Source organism: Photinus pyralis, unplaced genomic scaffold (genome assembly GCF_008802855.1).
Source record: "Photinus pyralis isolate 1611_PpyrPB1 unplaced genomic scaffold, Ppyr1.3 Ppyr1.4_LG5, whole genome shotgun sequence".
In the NCBI taxonomy this organism is placed as follows: Eukaryota; Metazoa; Arthropoda; class Insecta; order Coleoptera; family Lampyridae; genus Photinus; species Photinus pyralis.
In genome coordinates, this window is record NW_022170596.1 from 29985728 (window position 1) to 30009562 (window position 23835).

The following is a 23835-nucleotide window of genomic DNA, read 5'->3' on the forward strand; positions in this document are numbered from 1 at the left end:
CTATCATGACAAGAAATTTCGAATTTTTTAATGAAATTCGGCGCGAAATAAAACCACTCGTTACACCCTTTACCTAAGGATTAGAAAATAGTTTGTAGATCTATAATCATATAAACACCACTAGGTTTAATATAAAAAATATAAATTACACGTAGCGCGTTCGAAAAAAAGTGGGCATTTTCTGGGGCAATCGGTTAACTTCGCCTCAGATCTTGATTTTTCCCAAAAGTTTTCACCTATTTTGCCTTTGGGTGTTTTTAATATTCATTAATAACCACCATCGTTAATAAAGGTAATGAATTCATTCATAAACTTTACGAGGGATGGTTTTTTGATAATTATATGTTATGGGTCATCGGAAAGAACCAGAAGGCAAAATGGTACAGAGCCTATACGTTACCATATTTTGACGAAAAAACCAGTATAAAGAATACAACCATTAAAAAGCTTTTGTCTCACAACAAATGTTTATTGCTTTAGGAAATAGGTGTAATAAAAGATCGTTTGTTTTTATACAAATACAGGGCTTTGTACATACTGTGATTACTGATTCCTGACGACGCACTGGATAGCGATTCCGACAACGAGTAATAAATCCATTTTTAGAATAAAAAAACCTGTAAATAGCAACTTTGTTCCTTAAAATTATGCAAATATAATATAAATATAAAGCATTCTTTTCTTCTTTTGTCCATCCCTTTCTTCTCTCTCTCTCTCTCTCTCTTCAGCCACCCCTTATAGAGATTCTAGCAGACGAATACATTTTATAAAATAGTTTTTTGTCACTATTTTTATATAGGGGCTCTTTAAAGCTGTTTAAGGGTAGTTTTCTCTCTTCCACTATTTATAATAAGGACACAGTTTTTGCAAAAAGCGCAGTCAGGTCGATTTTGCTTGGAAGGGGGACATCTTTTACTAAAAAACCTCGGGTGTCAACCCCCTTCTTCAATAATTTTAAATTGAACGTTGGGACGAGTAACACGTCATTGGAATTTCCTACAAGCGTATGGTTTTATTTTCAAATTTGGGTGAATCATTTGAAGCATAAAGACTTAAAGAGTGTCAAATGACAAATAACAACATAAACCATGGAAAAAGAACATAATAAAACTAAACCAAAAAAATTTAGACTCATAAAACCTGCAAAATGTAAGATGCTTTTAGGTACTGATGTTAAAATACTGATACGATTTGTTTCAGTGAACCAGAGTACCTAAGTAAATGTTACATAGTTCGTTATATTTACCTGAACCCCACAGTCAAATGTATCTGCCAAAAAAGTCGCTAAACCATAATTATGTAGGAACTTAAAAGCCCTTTCCAAAGACGTGTCACTCGATCCAAATTGACGGAGTGGTTACCCTGCTTATAGAGGGTTTGACGCCAGGGGTGTAAATTTTTAAGTTCCAACCAAAATCGACGTTTTCCCCAAAACTATTTTTTTACGAGTTATACAGTCTGTATCGTTTTCGTTGTGCCACCCTGTCTATGTATATTGAAAGTAATTCAAAACTTCCATATACACTTTCATTTGTAAAACATGAATTTGTTTACAATAAACAGGTATCTTCTGTTAAACCCTTGTTACGTAATTTGAATTGAAATGGCTTATGAATTAGAAATCTTTAAAATTCCTAAATTTGACAAATACGCACATAATTAGATGCACACCTCTATATCTAGTAGCCCAAACCAAATTCAAAAGTTACCTTTAATGTACAAAATAATAAAATGGTTAAATTGTTTAAAATAATTGATAATTTAACCAAATCACCCTATTGATTAGCAATAACCTTGCAAAAATGGATCTTCTCGTAAATAGGTGGTTCTTAATTACAATGTACAAGCTCTGGACCTTGATTTTCAGCAAGCAATACAGCAACCCGACTGGTGCAGATGTTAAATCCAATAAAGATTTCTTCTGATAACGGTTGTCTCTGGTTTCGAGGTTTATATTCATTAACAAGCAAATGTGTTTACTCTCATAAAGGAGTACATTGAACAGTTTTTGTCAATTAATTAAATTTAAATTAATAGGAGAGATTTTCACCTGGATTTTCCATTCATTGTATTTTTTAAATGTAACAATAAGCTCAACTTCTAATGGAAATTTTTCCGAAATTTCGGAAAACACGTATAACATCTGGTTTAAAAATTTAAAACACTTTTATGGTTAGAAAACAAAAAATCAATTTTCACCAATAACTGTATTTGCTTTTCTAGCCCGCGGATATCGGCAACGAATCAACGGCAAAATATCAATCACGAAATTTTTAGCCTCGTGCTCTGGTAGCTGCGATACACAAACCTTAATTAATTCATCTTTTTTTAAATCCAATCCCGACTAATTTTTAGGTCATAAATTTTCGTACAAAAGAAATGCTCCACAGTATAAAAAGTTGCAAATGCAACCCAAGAAGTTTAACTAACAAACTGAAATTTACACGACCACAGAGAATAGAAGTGCTTCGAGTACCTGTCCCCAAGAACTTTTCAGCACGTTCAAGTTTAGGCAATTACGAGGGATATTACCCAGTGTACCAATTTTAGCCTAACCACATGATACAGTACCTTTTTAATTAATTATGTATGTATGTAATTGAATTCGGCACGAAAGTCCCAAAAATTTTTGCAAATCACAATACTACTCTTTTTGGAGAACTTTAAGTTCCAAAGCACTTTCGAAAACAACTACCTTCATAAGTAATTAAAACTTCTTCTTTTAATCCAAGTAATTTACTACAAGTATTCAATATCTTATACGCACACTGTGTCATACGAAACTTGGATGATTTGATTCCGTTTTGCAAATTCTGAAAACTACAATTTTAGATTCAAAAAATCGGATGTTGACAAAGCCATGGCTGATCCAAGATTATAGGACAGCAAGATTATAAATTAAGATTAACAAACAGTCTGGGGATTTCGAAAATGATTTTTCTTTCCGTATGTTCTAAAGCCGTAAATTTTATTTTGACTTTTCAAGTGGTCATTATTAACCAACAAAGCAGAAGACTTCGCGCGTATAATGTCCACGCCTTTCCGTTAATGTTATTTTCAATTCCCATAAAATATAGGTATTATTGGAACACTGTTATTATAATATGTATGGCCGAGAATATCTTGAAAGAAAAACAATTTCTATCCCGTTCATGTTTATAGAAGGGAACATAGCTAAGGGCGTAACACATTTGTGGGAACGTGGAGATTCAATGAATTTTTTAACAAGCAAAAGTGCCTCGTAAAAGTGAAAGAAAAACGTTTCTAAACCGTCGTTTATTTTCCTCTTTTTTTAAATTGACTCGAACGCCCGCAAGAAAATGTAACAACTTGTCTTTTAATTAAAACAGAAGGTAACTGCGTTACTAAATAATTTCGATCAAAATGGAAACTTTGCACGATGCCTTTTTCTTAAGTAGATAAGTATACGTCAGATGGTTGAAATCGTGATGACTTTTAAGCGAGTTAGTGCCATTAATTCAGTTACAAACAGCTGAAACACCCAACAAACACTCACGCTTTCCCCAAGTTTAAGCATCATCAAATAGCGCTCCTAACTTAATTGTTACAGATTTGCATAATCTACTTACCTACCTTTGATATAACTTTGCCTTCCATCAATCTTAGTATTAATAATCCTCACATCAATTTCAATTTGGACTCGATTGTCGTAAGATATGTGTAACTACAGTTCCAATTCTCGCAAGGGAGGATTCCGAAGCATTTTACGTCGTTAAAGCTGTTGTTGGGAGTCACAGGGCAGTGGGACAATAAGTAGTAGTAAATTTTAATACGAAAGGCAGTAAAGAGAGCTTTTAACAAGTGCGACAAAGCAACACCGAAGAGTTGTTACAGTGAACTTTACGTTGGATTAGCACCACTAAAGAACTTTTGTATAAAATATTTACAGTAGTTATCGACTACCGAGACTGAAGTTTCCAGCTGAAATATGTCTAAAACGGTATCTTTTTGAATGAAATATGGTCTTTTGTGTTGGTTTTTGGAGCGAACTCAAAGGCATTCATTCGGTTTGTATAAATACGTATAAATAAGCTGTAATATTGAATGAGAAAAATTAATTATCCCAATTAAATTACAAATATGAGCTGAAATTGCATATAAATCCTTTTACAATTATAAATTAAAACCGAGTCCGCACTTTTTTCCATGACTGTGCATGGATGGCACTAGAAAAACCGTGTAAAGTATTTAATTAACGTATTAGAGTATTATTATAAATAACAACTATTGTTACAGCTTCTGTCTTCCATGGATTTTGTTCTATTTCGGATTACCGTTTCGAAGTAAATGCGCGCGAACGTGATTTGCTTAAGAAACCGCAGTCAAGACTCAACTATATGAAGGTGTAATCGACTGAGCCCAAAATGGCCGTTTCTATACCATTGCATCGACCATAAACTGGATTCATTTTGTGCTTGTACTAAAGAGAGAAAGAGAGTCCATACACCCCCTTTCATTTTACACCGGGAAGTGATAACATTTGCAAATGTACGTATTCCCTACTGTGTAATCTGGTAGGTATGAGCCAAACGACATAAACTTTGAATAAAAATGCTTCCGTTGCATCGTTGGTACATTAAAAAAGCGAGTCAAGACGTCTCTCCAGGATCGCATTTCAATATCTGAAATATGCGAACAACTCGAAACACGGAATTGTTTATCTAGAAGGGTAGGTACGCGTTTTCAATTTAGATTCCTTGTTTATAAACACCACAAAGGGAACTGTTTATCCAGTAGCTTTGTGTAAAAATTTACAGTTTTTTCAAACTCACAATTTGCGCCGGTTGCGATTTTGTAAAAGTTTCCCATTACTCACGGAAGCACTTCGAGCAGCTTCAGGGAAAGTCTGATGTACAGTAAACACTGCCTTTGTGTTTATTTTTTTGAGAGCAGTGTTTTCCATCATGCCTCCTTTCGTTGTAGCTAATGCCGGACCGTTTTATTACAACTGCAAAATCGTTGGAGTTTGGAATTAATTATCCTACTCATTTAAATACTTCCCCCTTTTTAAAGCTCGGTTTTCGATAATTATTCGACAATTCAACGAATCCCAGAACGGTGTTAATTAAGGAAATCGGTGTGTTTCCTCTTAATCTTTACAATTTCCAATACGAGATTAAGCAAAATTGCAATATGAGAATAGAATCGACGGTAATTAATTAGTTAGCGTGATAACTTGTCTAATTAACTAACTCGTTTAATTAAGGGAAATAATAACAAGTTTGATTCGTTTCCAGACCGATTCACCCTACCGTTTATTTTTTTCCGCACTTTGTTTATTTTTTAATTGAATTTGCTGATGAGAGAGGTTTTAAAGTTTTAATCAATAGCTTTTCAGAGAGGGCATCGCGTATATTTACTAATACCACTCGACTCATGTAAATGAGGGAAATCCATGCAAACAATTTATTGTAGTTACCTTATACTCACTAAAGCATGATAATTATTGGGAGAGAACGATATCTGTTGGATAAATTTCGCGAAATTTTTAATACGTTGGTACCAGTAAATACAAACGTTGGCAGAGATTCAATTTTCCAAGAATGACCTCCATCAATTGCAATAAAAATCGCTTTCAGTCTCAATTCAGCTTTTCATTTTTAACTGAGCAATTTTACATAATGCCCAACATTAAGAAAAGAAGTTGCAAAAAGTTGCAACTCAATTATTCTCTTTGGTGATAAAATTTCTCTTAACGATTGTCCCCATTACGTTTCCGTTTTCGATGTCATCTATACGTATCCTTTGGGATTAGGAATTTACTATTTGAAGGCCATAGGAAAAGCTCCAACGGCCCAAAACACACAGTAAAGTCCCTCGGGTAGTACAATAGGACCGTAACCAGCTCTTTAGGAGAGGAAGGGCCAATATTTTAACACACGCGAAATTAATGACAATTGGTTCGGGAACGCGGGGTCTAAAAAATTATAGTTGTCATTTTGTGGCATCAATACTTCATTATTAACGTGCGATGAAATACAGTTCATCAAAGTTTCTCCAAGGAGTGCATTTACCAATTTTGTTAAGACTCAAATAGTAAGAGAACCAATCGGTCAGGCGAATAGCAGCATATCCAACTGACTATACAAATTTAAGAAAAAAATGTTTCAAAAACCCACTCGTGGGTGACAGACAGACGACGGAAAATCGACCACATAAGCGTTACCTCAACTTCCTTGTGTTACTCTAAAAAGAATAATTACAGTAGTCCCCTTTTAAAAATAACAAGCTGTCATGTGAATACCCGAGAGTAGTTTATTTCTACATTAATTTAGTTCATTTAATCGAAAAAAATATCTAATCTTAAACAATGGCGTTTAATTTAAGAAACGCTATTAATATTCCTTAAAAACGTATCATTAAAATAAATGTTTAGGGTAAATATTTGGAAGTTTGAAGTTTTATAGCTTGCCATCTATTAGCTCACTTTATTTCGGCGGCTAAACACTGGCACGTCATGAAAAGTAATACTTCTCTTCCGCACAAAATACTCTACTATTATTTTGTAAATTGCTCTAATGTTGAGTTGATGTTATACAATTTTTGCAAATGGATAATTGGCACTAACGAAAAGTTAAATAGCTGCAGATATAGCCCAGCATATTCCTATGTGGAGTAGGTAAAATAATATTCCCGTTCAACTTCAGATCGGCCGTGTAAGGACAACGTTCTGCAATGTCCTAGTGCAAAAATCCTTTATTAACTTCGGCTTTACTATACCGAATACATGGCAGAAAGTAAATGGAGCAAAATTAATTCCTTAATCTTTCCTTTAAGTCCTGCGAGCTTTTCTGTATTCCACGTGCAGAAGTAATGCGAGAACGCTCCTTAAGATTGACATATGAAATTACTTTGGAACAAATTGCATTTTCTTGCTGAAACTTCAAAATTCAATTACAAATCTTGAAATCGCAGTCGAAAAGTTTTCAATCGAAATGAATTGAAATACTTCCTCTCCTACGATCAAGTAAAATACCAAAATCTGTTTGTACTCGAGTAATTGTTAACAAGTTCGCCTTCTGGCGAATGTTTCCACTAGAAGTTTTTATTTAAAAAAAACACCCAAGAAAGTTTTTCGTCACATTGCGAAAGGCGCTTACAAACCTTAAATCGAATTTAAGAAAAGTTGGAGAGTAAAATTTACTTTGAAAAGATTTAAATGTGTTATTATTCTGCTTTGTAGGGATTAATTTTGAATAAGCCTTCGCACTTCTGCCAACGTATGAAAGTTTGAACAATCTCCTGGTCTGTTTTCCCTAATTCACTATTATACTTACCTACCTTCTGCAGTTTCGCACATTTCGCCCTTCCCAGATCTTGGGGAGAATCGTAATGTAATGGCGCATGATTTTGTATTCAAGACGTTGTGATTTTACAAAATCATTATAATACGCCCTTGAGGGTTGACGCATGTAACGTTGAGGTATTCAGAAGAAAATCTAAAATTTAAATAATGTCGAAACGTATCGGGAAAACATTATTGACAATTTTATTTAACGATGTCGTTTTTAATCTGAAATGTGAAATATTCGCTAGGGCACCGGTGCCTAAGTGGTCTAAAGTTTATCATAAATATTAACACCCGGCGGTTCGCAAAACCGAGGAAAGAAGGTAATGGAATTTATTTTCTAAGGGTAATGGGGGTGGAGGGGGGTTTGCTAAACTTGTCAGTCTACTGCACCTCAAATGCATTTGACTAAATTTACATTCTATACGTTACATAAAACGGTTATAATAGCAGTCTGGCATAGTAAATAAACGTAATACGCTAATCAACGCCTAAAATTGTAATATACATCATAATTAATTAAGAGATTAAAAGATGAGCATGTAATTACTCATAGTAGAATACTAATACTCCGAAATATGAAGCTTTAACGTAAGAAACCGCATTTCAGTATCATGAAAACTGAAGGAATGGTTTGAATAACGAAGGCCAAATGTAAATAAAGCAAGTTCTTTTAAAAAATGCGTTGAAACAGTCAAAAATGAAGCATAATAAAATTCTCCATGGGAATAAATTTGTGCTGCAGATGCATTAACAGTAATCTGACAAGGAAGTTGTGACAAAAAAAACTCGTGTGAAAGTGACGTTACTATTATAAGAAACCAAATTAGAAAAAAATTCTTTTCAACATTAATAAGAAAAATTTGTTTCTCGTTTGGAAAGTAAAATAGTTAAACTCAAAATTTCATTGACTGTTTAAGTGGGGATAAAGTTACAAGAGGATTTGTCCAAGCAGGAGTCTCATCTGTACCGAATTTTTTTTATACCCGTGAGGTCAGACCGAAAAATTTAAAGAAGATCCCGAATCCATTGATGAAAAATTCGATTTACCGTTTAGCCATCTAAGTATGGAGATTTTTTGCAACCCCACTGGTGTTCCAATTATCATCGATAAGTCGCCCTCCAAAACTGCGCATGCGCAATAGACAACTTCTTTATTTGTGGAGCAATTTGATCGAAACTAAAAATATACTTTCTTCTCCAACTGGGCTCGGCAGATGAACTATGTCGAAATTCAACGAACCGAAATGTGTAGGTATTTATTATTGCTCTCAGAGCTGGGCAGAATACTTTCAAAAAGTATTTGAATATTAAATAGTAAATACTTTACACAAATCAAAGGTATTTGAATACTAAATACTTTTACGTCCAGTACAAGCGAATACTAGATACAGATACATTGAAAAGTATTCAAATACTTTAAAAAATAAGTATTCAAATACTTTACAATGTATTCGAATACTTTCAAAAGTATTCTAATACTATCAAGGTATTCGAATACTTTCAAAGGTATTCGAATACTTTCAAAAGTATTCGAATACTATCAAAGGTATTCGAATACTATCAAAGGTATTCGAATACTATAAAATGTATTCGAATACTTTGAAAAGTATTCGAATACAGTAAAAAATATTCAAATACTTGTCACTCAAATACATTAAAAAATTAAAATAGTATACTAGATAAAAGTCTTAATACTACTTAAAAAATCAAGTTATACTTTGTATGGGGTTAGCTTTTTTTATATTTCTATTGTTACATACAAATTTAAGGGGAGTAAAAGCGTAATATTAATATTTCATTATTATATAGGAGGTACCTACCAGGACCTTTCTTATACCAGTTATATCCTTAAGAATACGTGTACCAGTTTTTAAAGCGTCGTGCACATGATACGTACACCTTTCTGAAATTAATCCTAGCGATTTTGGAACAGATCCATTTTTGACCATCCGTTTGTCCGTGTGCATGATAGTTTGTTTAGAAACGTGCGATCGCTTTGAAAATTGGTACACATGGTCTTAAGGATATAAGAAAGGTCCCTATTGTTTTTAAGTTACGTAGACTATCGAGTCAAAAAGTTTCACTCCAGGATCGTTCGGTATTCAGTTGTATCGGATTTTTATATTTGATTTTGTGACAATGGAAACTTAAAAGTACTGCCTTTTTTTGAGGCCGGAAAAAAAATTGTCTGAGATCGACCGAGAAAAAACATTTTCTTATAGAATTTGGCCCGTAGAATCCATAATTTCAAACAGTTTGAAGACTAGATCAAAAGTTACAGCCCTTTGATTTTTTTTTCAAAATTTGTTTTTTGTCCATAACCTTATATTGAGAAGTCTGATCGAAAAAGTATGAATTGTTTTGAATTCTACGCACCAAGATTAATAAGAAAAATTGTTTTCCCGAGAAATTTTGGTGCAGTCGATTTTTGGGAAAAAAGGAAGGTTGTACACTGCCTTTTTTTGAGGCCCGAACAAAAAATTGTCTCAGATCGACCCGGAAAAGAATTTTTCTTATAGAATGTGGCCTGTAAAATCCATAATTTCAAACAGTTCCAAGATTGGGCTACTAATTCAAAAGTTACAGCCCTTTGAATTTTCTTTCGAAATTGGTTTCTAGTGTATAACTTTTGATTGAGAAGTCTGAACGAAAAAGTACGAATTGTTTTGCATTCTACCCACCAAAATTAACAAGAAAAAGTGTTTTCCTGAGAAATTTTGGTGCAGTCGATTTTTGGTAAAAAAGGAAGGTTATACACTGCCTTTTTTTTTGAGGCTCGAAAAAAAAATTGTCTCAGATCGACCCGGAAAAAAATTTTCTTATAGAATGTGGGCTGTAGAATCCATAATTTCAAACAGTTCCAAGATTGGGCTACTAGTTCAAAAGTTACAGCCCTTTGAATTTTCTTTCGAAATTGGTTTCTAGTCTATAACTTTAGATTGAGAAGTCTGATCGAAAAAGGGAAGGTTAAGTATTCAAATACTATGCGAAGTATTCGAATACTTCTCAAAGTATCCAAATACTTTGCGAAGTATTCGAATACTAAATATTTGTGAAAGTATTTGAGTTACAAATACAAATACTGCTTCCATAAAAGTATTTAATTACAAAGTATTTGGATACTTTAAAGGATTTGAATACTAAAAAGTATTTACAAAATCGAATACTGCCCAGCTCTGATTGCTCTATAAGTACTCTACTACTATTTATCTTTTTATACAGCACAAACAAAATGCATAAGACCACTACGACTACGAATAATTGATACAAGACCGAAAAGGAATCGTCCTATTTTTTTTTATTGACCCTAAGATTGAGGACTTGAGATCGCGTATCAATTCCCAAAAAGTTAAGATTTGGATATGTCAAATTTGAGAATCAAACAACATAGGCAAAGGTGGAACTCTTAGAGCAGTAATACAAACGTATCTGCAATGTCCTTTTTATATTACTACATAATATTAGCAGACAACATGGGCGAGATGCGACTATGGATTTTTTTAACCACTCACTGCAACTTGTATTATTAATAGTCATCAGGGGTTAGGGTTGTAGATAGTAAAGTTGTAAAGTAACGTGTAAACTGGATTTATTTTTTCTTGTTTTTATATTGTCAAATTTATTAAGTATAGTTCTTTACATTTATTACCTTGTATCAGAGGGGTTAGAAATTCCTCTTGCAGAAAACAAAATGTTGGTTCTTTATCTCATAACCTATAATATGAAACTTAAAGCCTCATGCCCTTGACCATTCTCATATAAGCTTAACTGAAGTGATTGAATATATTGCTGAAAACAATCGCGTTTGAACTCCTTTGATTTCTCCTTTGAAAGGCAGCAGGTAGTTGGATCATTGGGTGGCGGAACATCTTTATCTGGTTACTAGTTGAGTGAAACTCTCAAAATGAACTGTATTAGAGTAAATCCCCCAAGAATTTCTGGTGGTATATTTGCTGTTGATGTTACATATTCGTAAAAATCTATATATAAATGACAAAAAAGACTCCCAACTAATGTATTTCTGCACCACTGCACAAATAACAGACAAATACCCACTAAAGGGACGATACAAAATAAATCGATGAAATCCATTACTCGCATAACCTACACATTGCAGTAATGGATACAATTGATAAATTTAATAAAACAAAAATGGCAACATTCATGTATTTCAGAGTTCTTTTCAACGATCCCGAATGACTAATAGTTCATTAATTTGCGAGATGCCTAAAGTTTTGCACTTTACGTACCCTACCTACATGCATATTTATGACTTGAACAAAACCCCTTGCGAGTGCACTCAAAAGCTTTTCAGTTTGGATTTATGCGTCTACCATATATTTCACTCTCATATGCGGAATACACAAATTTTCAACCTTTCAGAACAAGTGCAGCAACGACACGTTGCCAAAGCTGTTGTACAGTGGCGAAATGAATTCATTTGAATAAGAATAAAAGTTTCGTAATTTCAATGAGACGCCTTGAAAAATTACAGCCATTCTTTTAATTAAGCGCGCGCGAGATTTTAATTACGAACAAAGAAATACACACTCGTTACTAAAATGAGGAGAAGATTAAAAGGTGAGAATTAATACAACCCCTAAATGACATGCCATAAAGCAATTCTGCAGAATTTGACAGGTTTTATTATACGATGAGTTACGAAAGGCAGCGTTTTAAACTAAATTAAAAAATTAGCCCTTAATTAGTTAGAAAAAAGCTTCATTTTGGATTCAATTGGTGTCAGTTTCACTTTGACATGTTTATATTTCAGGCACTAATGAAGATTGGAGTTTCGCAGAAGTTTCTGTGTACGGGATGAAAATAAATTTTCCAAGAAAATTTAATTATTTTCGTTGTGCAATGAATTAAGATTTTCCGAAATCTGTCACCCAATTGAGGGATCTTATACGTTTATTTTTACACTCCCATATTTGATACCTGATGTCGATCGATCGCATCAGTTTTCTTTCTTATGGGGGACACTTCCTAATTGTATTTTGTTTGCAAAAGTCTAGTGCAGGCTAATTCGACGGTAAATTCGCCTCCGAAAATGCGTTCTAAACCGTAATGAAGGTTCAATGGAAATTTGCTTTTTCCTGGCAGCTTAGCTCGTAAGAATTCACACTTGAAATTAAAGTTAAAAATTACGCATGGAAAAGTTTTCTTCGTTGACAAAATTAGAGAAAACGGCGCCATAGAAAAGTTTTTCCAGTGCCATCAATAAACTACGTCGCTAAATTATAAATTAATACACGCGTACGAACAAAATATAACTCAAGTGCAGATAAAAGTGATTCATCTCCATTCAAATGCGGGAATTCAATTTCTCTCATAGATAATAGGAACGAAACCAGCCTTGCAAACGCACCTGCAAGTTCGTATCATTTTCATTCACTGAAGGACCTAATTAATCCACGCGACGTAATGGAATCGCATCAAGGGGGCAAATAATTACGATTATCTCACCGTTCACCACTTCACCTCAATCAAAAATCGGCTACCCTGTCACGGGACCATAACTCCAAAAAGTTAAGCTGTTGAATATGGGGGATCTAAATCAAGAGAAAGTTTCGGTATTCTCGTTACGCACCAAGAAAGAATTTTGTTTCTGTATCAAATGTAAACAAAAACAAAAGATTCGGCCATTAAATTCTATAATATTTGATTTTGTGTATATTACCTAAGTTAGAAGGAGTAACTTTTGTTTCGTTTGGAAGAAAATTTAATTAATGAAGTTTCTAAATGGGGTGAAAATTTTAATTTTGAGGTTCAAAGGGATTTGTATACCCCCTTTTTTTAATTAAATTTGGAGGTTAATAAGTACATTAGGTTCACAGAACGAAATCAGTGCTCACCAAAAATTGTCATTGGGCAAAAATATTGAAGAGCGTCGTATATATTTGCAACAAGGTGATGACCATCGGAAAAGCGACACGTTAAAGCTCTCACTTTGTAAGAAAACGCAGTTCTATTTGCCTGTGTAGATTGTGACAAAGTATTTTAGTAAATTTGAGCTAGCCGTGGAAGAATTTTGGGTTAAAAATTAACGTAACGTAACATTAACGTAAAAATCATAAATAGACGATCGTATATTTTCTTTAGAGCGATATTCCTTTGGTAGGAATATTCCGCGGAGACAATTTTTTCAAAGTGAGCTCTATTGGGGGCTAACATTTAGAGGGCGAGGATTCATAGGTGAACAGTTCTTGTGGGACTATTTTTTGCGAATATTTTAGTAAGGAGGCATTCCATAGCCCATACTGCCCTCTCAATATTCGTCCCCGCAATATTCTTTTCTCTTAATGCTCGCTCTGGAATATTTCTATGCCCCCATTTTTCGTTACTTTCGGAAGCGATTTTTACAGCGTTGCGAATATTTAGTAAGGGAAACTTATTAATCTAATATTATCCATTTCATAAGTCCTGAAAATAGCCTATGGCTACATTTCATAACGGAGTTGCTGTGACTTATTATCGTATTTCCTTATTAACCGAAACCTTAACCTCTGGCCATCCCTATCACGACTTTGCGACAAGACTAAAGAAATAAGGCCACGCACAGACAAAAATCTGCGCGTACACGAACAAAGGGGCTGCAACTATTAAATATAAATGTAATGTGCGTGTTTTACGGTATATAACAACGTATGGCGGATAAAATTATATACCTACACTTAGAATAATTATAAAGTAAAGCGCGGAACGCAAGATAAAAGCTTTTGTAATTTCACAACTTTACTGTCATTTATTTTTAAAGCCGCCCTTATTACAGTTGCGATAACCGTTACCAAGTTCTGCATTAAACTTTCGGAAGAGTTAAGTCATGAATGTGTTTTAAGTTCCAGCCGGGAAATTACGGTGGAGCTTCTTACACAAGTTGTAGGTAATTCTTCAATTATTCAACACAGTTTACTTTGGTTTGATGTCGAATAAATATCATCCAAGTGGTGGGTGCAGACAACTATATATAGATACGTATGTGGGAACAGTTTCAATAGATCTGGTAAAGCGTACTAAGCTAACATTGGTATTTCAGTTCCCAGTATTTTAAAGGGTAGTATTTAGTAGGTAGGTACTTTACAATTCATTGAAATTAAATGCCTTTACCTCTAGTTGCCCTGATAACTCGTATGATTTATACAACTAGTCCTGCTTCGTCCGAGATTATTGTTGATTTATGCGAGTGAAGGCGCTTATTTTTACAGGGGTTGAAGATTTAAAACTGGATCGTCTGTAAACAAGAAGCTTTTCTCCATTTCTTTGACCTAACTTACAGGCAGTATCTATACAAAAAGGAAACTAAATTGGAACTTGTCATGACTGACACGATGAAAAAGTGGGCGCCAGTCAAGAAAACCTGTATTTAAAACACCAGAGGCCTATTCGCTTTTGTTTTACCTTTCTCCCACGCCCTGCATTTATTCTGCGTGTCATTGTATATGGTTGCTTCAAAATTGAGCGTTGTCACGAGCAAATTCAATTTAAAAGTTTTATTAAAAAAAAGGTTACATGTTTTCATTTGACTTGACAAAGTTGCGATTGCCTACGTTAGATAAAAATATTGAGGATGTTAAGATCAGTCTAATTTCTGCGGGATTGTGTGCGGTAAACCCTTTCAGTTGAAATGGTTGATACAAACGAAGTTATAGTTATTACTTTACTGAACTTTGATAAGACATTGGTAATAAAATACCCCCCTACCCTTACACACGACAATGGAAATGGTAGTCTAAAACTAATTGCACTTCTGATAAGAATCAAGTTTATGTACCTACGGGATTACAGCAATACAGTTTGTTGTTGGAATGCAAGTTTTTAGCAGAATTCCTAAAGGTGTACAAAGTAAAATCGTCTCGTATTATAATCGATCTGTTGTATAGGTTGTTCAGCTTCATTTGTCGTTGTGTTATTTTCATTTTTCATGTGCATATTGTTACACAAAACGAGAGGTCAATTGACAGCTCATCTCTGCAGCGCCCCTTGTACAACAACCACACAGAGCCGGTGCATTAAAATGTTTGATACCTACTTTGCAATAACTCCTTATAGTCTAGGCGATAGAAATTGGCAAACTGGACATTTTGAGGTGGAAAAGAAAAAATGGTGGAATATGTTCAGTTAGGTGTCAAAAACAACATATTAAAAATCCCACCCCCCAGACCCTGTGCTAAAGGCTCCAGTCACCCCACCATCCCCCAAAAACCGTGTTTTCGCTCTTTTTGGCTGATATCTCGCGATCTATGAGGTCTATATGAAATATTTTCAGCTGAAAATATTTCTCGGGAAATTTCATACAAGGTAAATACTCAGAAGTTAGCTTATGTGTACCTCTTAGCCTAGGAAATTCATAAAAGCCGCGAAAATCATCAATTTTCGTGGCTTTTTGCAAATATATCGCGACCTTTAGGGCTAGATGAAATATTTTTAGCTGAAAATGCTCCTCGTGAAATTTTTTACAAGGTAGATACTCAGAAGTTAGCCTAGGTGTACCTCTTAGCCTAGAAAATTCATTAAAGGAGGCGAAAATCATTATTTTCGTGTTTTTTTTGCGGTTTTTTGCAAAAATATCGCGACCGTCAGTGCCAGATGAAATATGTTTAGCTGAAAATGCTCTTCGTGCAATTTCATACGAGATAGGTAACTGAAGAGTTTCACCTTCAACTTTCATGTGTGAGGAAATATTTATTGTAAAACAAAGTATTTCTATGTACCTACTAGTACCTACCATTTATTCACGTAAAAACAGTATTTTCATATTAAAATATTCACACATTCATTTATACCTCAACGTAATCATTATCCTTATAGGTACTTATCCAAATCAATTCGTACTTTTTCGATCAATCAAAAGTTATAGACTAGAAACCAATTTGAAAAAAAATTCAAAGGGCTGTAACTTTTGTACTAGTAGCCCAATCTTGGAACTGTTTGAAATTATGGATTCTACAGGCCACATTCTATAAGAAAATTTTTTTTCCGGGTCGATCTGAGACAACTTTTTTTTCGGGGCTCAAAAAAAGGCAGTGTATAACCTTCCTTTTTTACCAAAAATCGACTACACCAAAATTTCTCGGGAAAACACTTTTTCTTATTAATTTGGGTGCGTAGAATCCAAATCAATTCGTACTTTTTCGATCAGACTTCTCAATCAAAAGTTATAGACTAGATGCAGATTCCACTTCTTCAGGCTCTTCGACGTCCTCTAGTGGTAGTGGGTCGTCTGAGATTACCGACTCGTAGTTCTCGTCTTCCGCTTTACCTGATGCATGGGTACCCTGAAGAGACGACGTGGCATTTAGGCACGATGCTCCATGACACTGGACGCAGACTTCATTACACTTCAGACCTACAACAAGAAGCATTATGTCAAAAAAATGTTTACTAGCACTAGAGGACGCCGAAGAGCCTGAAGAAGTGGAATCTGCAGAGGATAATGATTACGTTGAGGTATAAATGAATGTGTGAATATTTTAATATGAAAATACTGTTTTTACGTGAATAAATGGTACATAGAAATACTTTGTTTTACAATGAATATTTCCTCACACATGAAAGTTGAAGGTGAAAGGTGACTTTACGCCAACTCTTCAGTTACCTATCTCGTATGAAATTGCACGAAGAGCATTTTCAGCTAAAAATATTTCATCTAGCCCTAAAGGTCGCGATATATTTGCAAAAAGCCACGAAAATTGATGATTTTCGCCTCTTTTATGAAATTCCTAGGCTAAGAGGTACACCTAGGCTAACTTCTGAGTATCTACCTTGTATAAAATTTCCCGAGAAATATTTTCAGCTAAAAATATTTCATATAGACCTCATAGATCGCGAGATATCAGCCAAAAAGAGCGAAAACACGGTTTTTGGGGGATGGCTGGAGCCTTTAGCACAGGGTCTGGGGGGTGGGATTTTTAATATGTTGTTTCTGACACCTAACTGAACATATTCCACCATTTTTTTCTTTTCCACCTCAAAATGTCCAGTTAGATGTCTTTATCGCCTAGAGTATTAGTGATTTAATCGGTTTCGATTGTCCTTTATCCGCTTATAAATTTTACGAAATTCCTGAAATTAATTCAGAAGAAAGTATAGGTACTAGTGGAGTATGGTTAAAATGTATTTCTTTGCGTTCTAGCAAATTGAAATCATAAATGCTTTCCCGTGGTATATTTAAACGTCGATTAACACGAATAATATTCATAACATTTCATGTGAATCAATGATTTCAATAAGGATTGCAGTAATGAGTTTCAATCGCGCAGATAATTACCTACAGGCTACAAGCAATGAATTCAATTACTAAGCTAAATCAAAACATGGATTCATATACACGGGACGATTCATACCCAAATTACCCAAAGTAGGGAGGTCCGTGAAGCTTCACTGACAATTGAACAAATTACGTGAAATTATGTATAATATATCAGGTAGTTTTGGTTGAGTTAGTTTTCGTTTTGGCGAACATGCCGTTAGTGTTTCATTGGTGTTAATTGTGGTATGTTTAAAGGCCGGTACAGTTGCACCTTTCAATTTTTATACCACTAGTAACTAACTTTTTGTAATTGGTTCTCACTATTCAACGTTCTCACGCACGCGTACCGCGTACACTTATTATCCCTCTTGAAACGATTTCGAAGCACTCCACAACTTTCGAGTTGAGTTCTACCATAGCCAAAACTCAACTGATTAATACTTGAACTGACTCATAACCGAATGCCCTCACAAATCTTCTCCGGGTAATCCCTACCTATCTTATTAATTAATTACCGCCATACAAGGGTGCTTTATTAATAATATCGACCATTTTTGATCAAGAATGAAGATTCGTCTCAGGATTACAAGAGAGGTAAGGCCATAACTCAAAATTCCGCACTCGTTCAAATATGCAATCACACAAAACGGCTAAAGTCGAACTAGCACAACACGGCGGCGGCTACACGTAAACGACAAAAGGCAACCGGCGGCCACAGGCAGAGGACAAAGGGTCACCGCCCACGTTTCCCTCTCTTCGATTCCACTTCCGAATTCTATTATTAAAGTACGCACAATTCTCTTATCAAAACGCGCACCTGCGACAATCCAACATCTGTTCACAAAATTAATTTAATTTTGAGCAATATCGCACCAATAAGCGGAGAAAAATATGAGATAAACTTACCAAATATTACGCAAATAACAGTCTTAACAATTTAAGTAAAAAAATAAACAAATTACAATGCGCCTAAACAAAAATTAAACATCGTCCATACTACAAGAATATTTTACACAACCAACAGTATACTTTCGCCTTGTTTTGTTTGTTTTCTTTGCACGTTGCGTCAATATGCTTTTTAAAACAATGTTAAAGCTTTTATTATTGCAGGTAAGAAATCTCTAGGTCTTAGAATAAACACGTTTACAATGTAACGAGATTTTCCACGTGCCTGATATTAATTTTATTCAAACTGGAATACAGCGTCTTCCCGTACACTTACCTAAACCAGGAAATTGTGCAGATGGCTGCTTTCGTATTGCATACACGTACTGTGTGTTTATCTTTGCGCAAATGAGGATTTACCCCGTCAACTTAGTATCTTAAGAGATCATGATTGAAAGCGAATGCTTTACGAACACTTACGGTAATAACATCTAAACGGGAATAAATTTACGAGGAGGCAAAAAATTTGTTACCAATCAATTCCTAGTAGAAGGCACGACCCCAAATCCTCTGAAACTAAATAAACTGTACTTACTAAAGTATTGAAACGACCTTTTCTATATCGCTCAAATTGCTTTCAATAACTAAAAAGGAGTGCAAAAGGACAAATTAATAATTTCGCTATGACGAAGGGCGCTCGTTGACATTTCCCGAATAGCATAAATTATTCCATTTAGGAAACTCTTATCTTTCTTTCATTTTCAGGAATGGGGTGGTGGCCTAATTTATCACAATTACTAGATGTCCACTTAAGGGAAATTGGTATCATTTCGCGTCATTACTTCATCATTCCGGAGACGATGACCGCACACGAAATTCAACAAAAGATAAGGATTTTAAAGAGAAATCCGTGTAGGGGTAAGTGTCCTACTGTTTAAATTTACTTTGAATTCAGTGTCCAATCTAAACAATAAAGTGCACGTGTCTTATTCTTTTTTACGTATTTTGTGACAGTTTCGTTTGTTTAAGAAAACGTGGATTTCCTTTATCGATTTTCTCTTCCTTATTTTTGTCTCGTTGTGTAGAACTGTCGTTTGTATGTATATGTCCTTTCTCCTTATTCTTTATCTATTCTGAATAATTGTTTTTCCTTTCAGTTTCTGATTTGTCAATCTGTTTGAGTATGCGCTAAGTTTATGTTTCGCCGACGAAAAACTAGTTCAATATCAAGAAAATACATCGAAAGTATTGATATTGTCGCATCTAACATGCAACTAACAGAAACGGAAACCTAAATTAATTAGGTACCAAAAGATATTCCATAAAAAGAAAAATTCGTTACTCAATCGATTTGAGACAAGCCCACTATACTTTCGATCGATTTTGCCCTATTGAAAGATCGGTGTGGTGATAACGTAGTTGTTGGATCGTGAGAAATTTTACTTTTGTGGATTCTACCGGCCAAGGTCTATTTAAAAAATGTTTTGCGACAAGCCCATTCAACACATTCCATTTTATACAATTTATTCTTTGCTTTTGCTAAGAAATCGTTTTTTTCCGTTGTTGAAAACCGAACCTCTAAAGAAGATAATTATTGGTTCGATTTTTGCAGCAAGGCCTTATTAAATCTATAACTTTCCCTGCAGTTGTCGAATAATCTATCTTTTTTTGACCTTATATAGGGGAAAATTCGTTTTCCAATCGATCCTTTGTCTCCAGTATGATTCATTAAAAGATCATTTTTTTGCTATTGATGTCAGTATTTATTGGATCGTAGTAAATTAGTCCTTATTTATACAACAGGCCAAGATCGATTAACAAAAATTGTTTCCCAATCTCTCTACGAGAGCTTGGTTCTAACTTTTCTTGCAATTATTGTATCATGATAAATTTAATTTCATTGAGTTGATCCAACAGGTGAAAATATATTGTAAGGGTTTTGCAAACACCCGAATCGTTAGAAAACAGGACTTTAGGTACTGCACTTTTTCGTGTCCCCATCTGCAAAATTTTGTTCTGCCATTCCTGTATTCCACATCACCTCAAAATTCAAATTGTCAACAGATAGTATTTTCGTCACTAGGTAATAAACGACACGTCCGCTATCCTGCAGTTCTAATGCTTTTCCCACTCCTCTTCGAGTTCGCACTACGTAACTTTGTATCATCCTGTCACTAACACTCTGAAGACCTGAACGCACCAAATCTTCAATCGACAAGTCTTCACCAGACTTGTTGCCAAAATTCAAGTCGCAGAGTCATCTTAGTTTCCGACCCGCGTTTGTTTCGTCGATTTATGTTCAGCGGATCTTTGGAGAACGCTCGTCAGACCTGTCATATCAAGTGATCTTTCCTCAAGACCTCAACTGAACAGGAAGTTCGGTAACCTTCAATTCCATTAATTTTGTCATCATTCTAATTAAACCCCACACCTGACCCCAATGTAATGGCTTTACAAACACTCGAATCGTTATAAAACAGGAGTTTATTAGAAAAGGAACAGAATTTAACTTATGATGATTGTAATAACCATAATCTATTAATATCTCCTCCATCGACAGTAAATGTAATTCCCAAGTTAAAACCTTTTCTACGTGACGCGAATGCTCCTCTTAACTTGTGAGAACCCATTCTTTACAACCTCCAAAAATTGACATGAAGTAGTTCGAAGTTTCGTTATTATCCGCCCAAACGATCAAAATCATTTATAATTGTATCGTTACATGTCAAGATACCCGATACGTCATCTGAGACTGCTTTGTACAGGAAATCGATACGTTTATGCTAATATGCCGTTACAGTAAAACAATTCTGACACAAAGGGCACACAATTATGTCGAAAACAAATGGAAAAGGAACAGCGAACGTCAGTAAAAGAAAATTTACAAAACGGAACGAACGCAGCCTGACGTACAACAAACGGAATTTCGTTTTCCTTCATTGTGTAACTGGGGAATGGATGTGTCAGAAGAGTCTGTTTCCAATTCAAATTTATACTTTACCACTTTAAAAATAATTTCCCCAACCCGACAAAGTGATGATGACAAACTTAAATGCATAATTCGCCTATCGCACAGAACGAGAGGAAAGAGAGTGTCTTAGCCTGAAACTTTTGCAGGACTTTATCTTTTTCAATAAGTATATAACGCCTCGAATAGAAACGATACCTTTTTGTTCAATTTTCGCTTCTATTGATCTTGTTTTTCGTTTCAGCTGTGATCGTGTGTGCGCCCGTAAACGAAGTGGGTAGAACAATTTTAACCGTTATCGATCATTTAAATTTAGCTAGGGATCATAACACATTAACAATCTTCGTGGATATCTCATCGCTTCCGTCGTGGATGTCAAGCTTGGGGGACGAAATGAACGTCGCAAATTCCACGGGCGAATTTCAAAACTTAAACCTGACAAGGACGGAGATCGACTTAACGACAAAGAGGTTCCTTTTGGTGTTTAGTGAGAACGTTTTTGGCAACATTAGTTCAAATTTTGTGTATAATATAAGCGTCGAAAGCGTTCTGGTGCGACGAATTAAACATGCGACTTCCGTTCTGAAGGGCAGGAGAATGGAGAACGCGAAGTTTGTGTTGTTGGATTTAAGGGACGAGGGTACGTGGAGACCTTTGCTAATATCGGGTAGTAATAGTGATAATGAATTGGTTGTAAATAAAATTTTGGATAATTTGGAGGAGTGGACGCTCAAACATAAAGATAACGATGAGTGCGAAGGCTGTGAAAGTGAATTAAAGCATCTTATTAGTGTCCTAATTATATTTGGATGTTCGTTTACTTTTGTCCTAATTTTGATGGTGTTTGCCGCGTTAATACGAAAACAATTCTTAAAGAAGAAGCTGTCGAAAGGACCCTATAAGGTTTTGTTGACTGCGAGCGATTTCGTTTTTCCGCAGATTCCAGACAGCCGTAGGGTGAGTAAAAATAATTATTTTTAGCGAAAATATCAGGTTAACTTATTAATTAAGTCGAGGTAGCTTGTGTTGCTTCGTTTAGGTAGTGCACGAGCCACGTTAACAAATTTAATTGAGTTCACTAATTGCGTTTAGGCGACCTGGTTTTGACTGTTGCGATCATTTTACGCATAACGCTTTTTTTCCGTAGGTACCTAAACACAAAATTAAAATGTAATTAATTAACTTTTCGTGGTTTCGTAACAAAATATCAGGATATTTGTTAAAAGCGTGGAGCTTCGCCTAAAAAGGTGTATGATATAATTACTTATTAAGAGTGTTTTTACTCGACCATTATTCTATAAAATTTCGTAAAACGATATCCCTTACGTGTCTCTCAAGATTCGAAGACTACTTCAAAATTTTGAACTTTTTCAATTGTTTAAATTTTAGATTTACAAGTTTTAAATTTTAATTATCTTTTGGGTCGTTGAATTACTTTTCCTCATACCCAATACAGTAATGTCATTTTTCTCTGATGGAAATAAGAATTTGACGCCAGGACCTATAAGATGCGACAAATGGTTCCACGGAACCCGGGCCGCACTGAAGTTCCTACTGCCGACGGGCGGAGATCTTTAATTATTCTCCACCCTTGATTAGTTGATGAAAAATCACGTTCGATCGTCGTGCAAAAAATCTGTTTATTGCATTGTCCACGACAATGTCGACGACGTGGGTACAAGTTTAGTAACTTTCTACCTTTGTAGGTATATATATTAAAATGGAGTTAGCGCAAGGAACTAGAATATAAAACTAAATAAAACAGTTATCTGTATCTGGGGAAACGTTAATTAAATTGTGCCAAATAGAACAAGCGCAAATAAACCAATAATTCTGGTTAACATCCATTAAAGTTTATAATTAAGTGTACAGCCGAGTTGGCTAAACTCGATAAAATTTCATTTATCAGACGAGCTTAATACTCAATAATCCTCCCTTTCTAAAGTATCTTATAGCTAAACTTGCAAACTTTTTGAAGTAATAACATCCGGTAATCTCAATCCAGCCTCCCTCTCAAAAATAATCACTTACCTTGATACGTATTCGCGCATAAGGGTATAGAGGCAAATACAGAATGATTAACAATATACACACGCTAGAAGATAATTACGGAATTTACATTTCAAATTTAGGGATTTTAACAGTTGACTGCTATATTACTTTATTCCCGGCGGATAAGACTACGTATATACCGTTATATACCTAGGTGATTGTTGAATCCGTTTCCACATTCGTTGTAAAAGTTTCGTGTATTGTTTTTCGTGTGGGATTATCGAATTAGCTATATACCTATGTGAATTACACACGCAAAAAATTTCATCAATTAGCGGGACTTCGGTAAAACGTGTGACATGAAAATTAACGAACTCAAATAATAGCGGCGGCACTAAAAGTTCGTGTTAGTGCTTCATTAATTCA

The 23835-nt window shown here is 34.9% G+C and overlaps 1 protein-coding gene across 4 annotated transcripts in view; it reads left to right on the forward strand.

Moving 5' to 3' along the window:
• LOC116172090 (retinal guanylyl cyclase 2) overlaps positions 1-23835 on the forward strand; it is an 88908-nt gene that overhangs the window by 18964 nt on the left and 46109 nt on the right. For all 4 annotated transcript variants that reach the window (XM_031489220.1, XM_031489221.1, XM_031489222.1 and 1 more), the window contains exons 5-6: positions 19215-19367; positions 21662-22374. In XM_031489220.1, coding sequence (XP_031345080.1) covers positions 19215-19367; positions 21662-22374 — 866 coding nt within the window. The remainder of the gene's footprint in view (positions 1-19214; positions 19368-21661; positions 22375-23835) is intronic.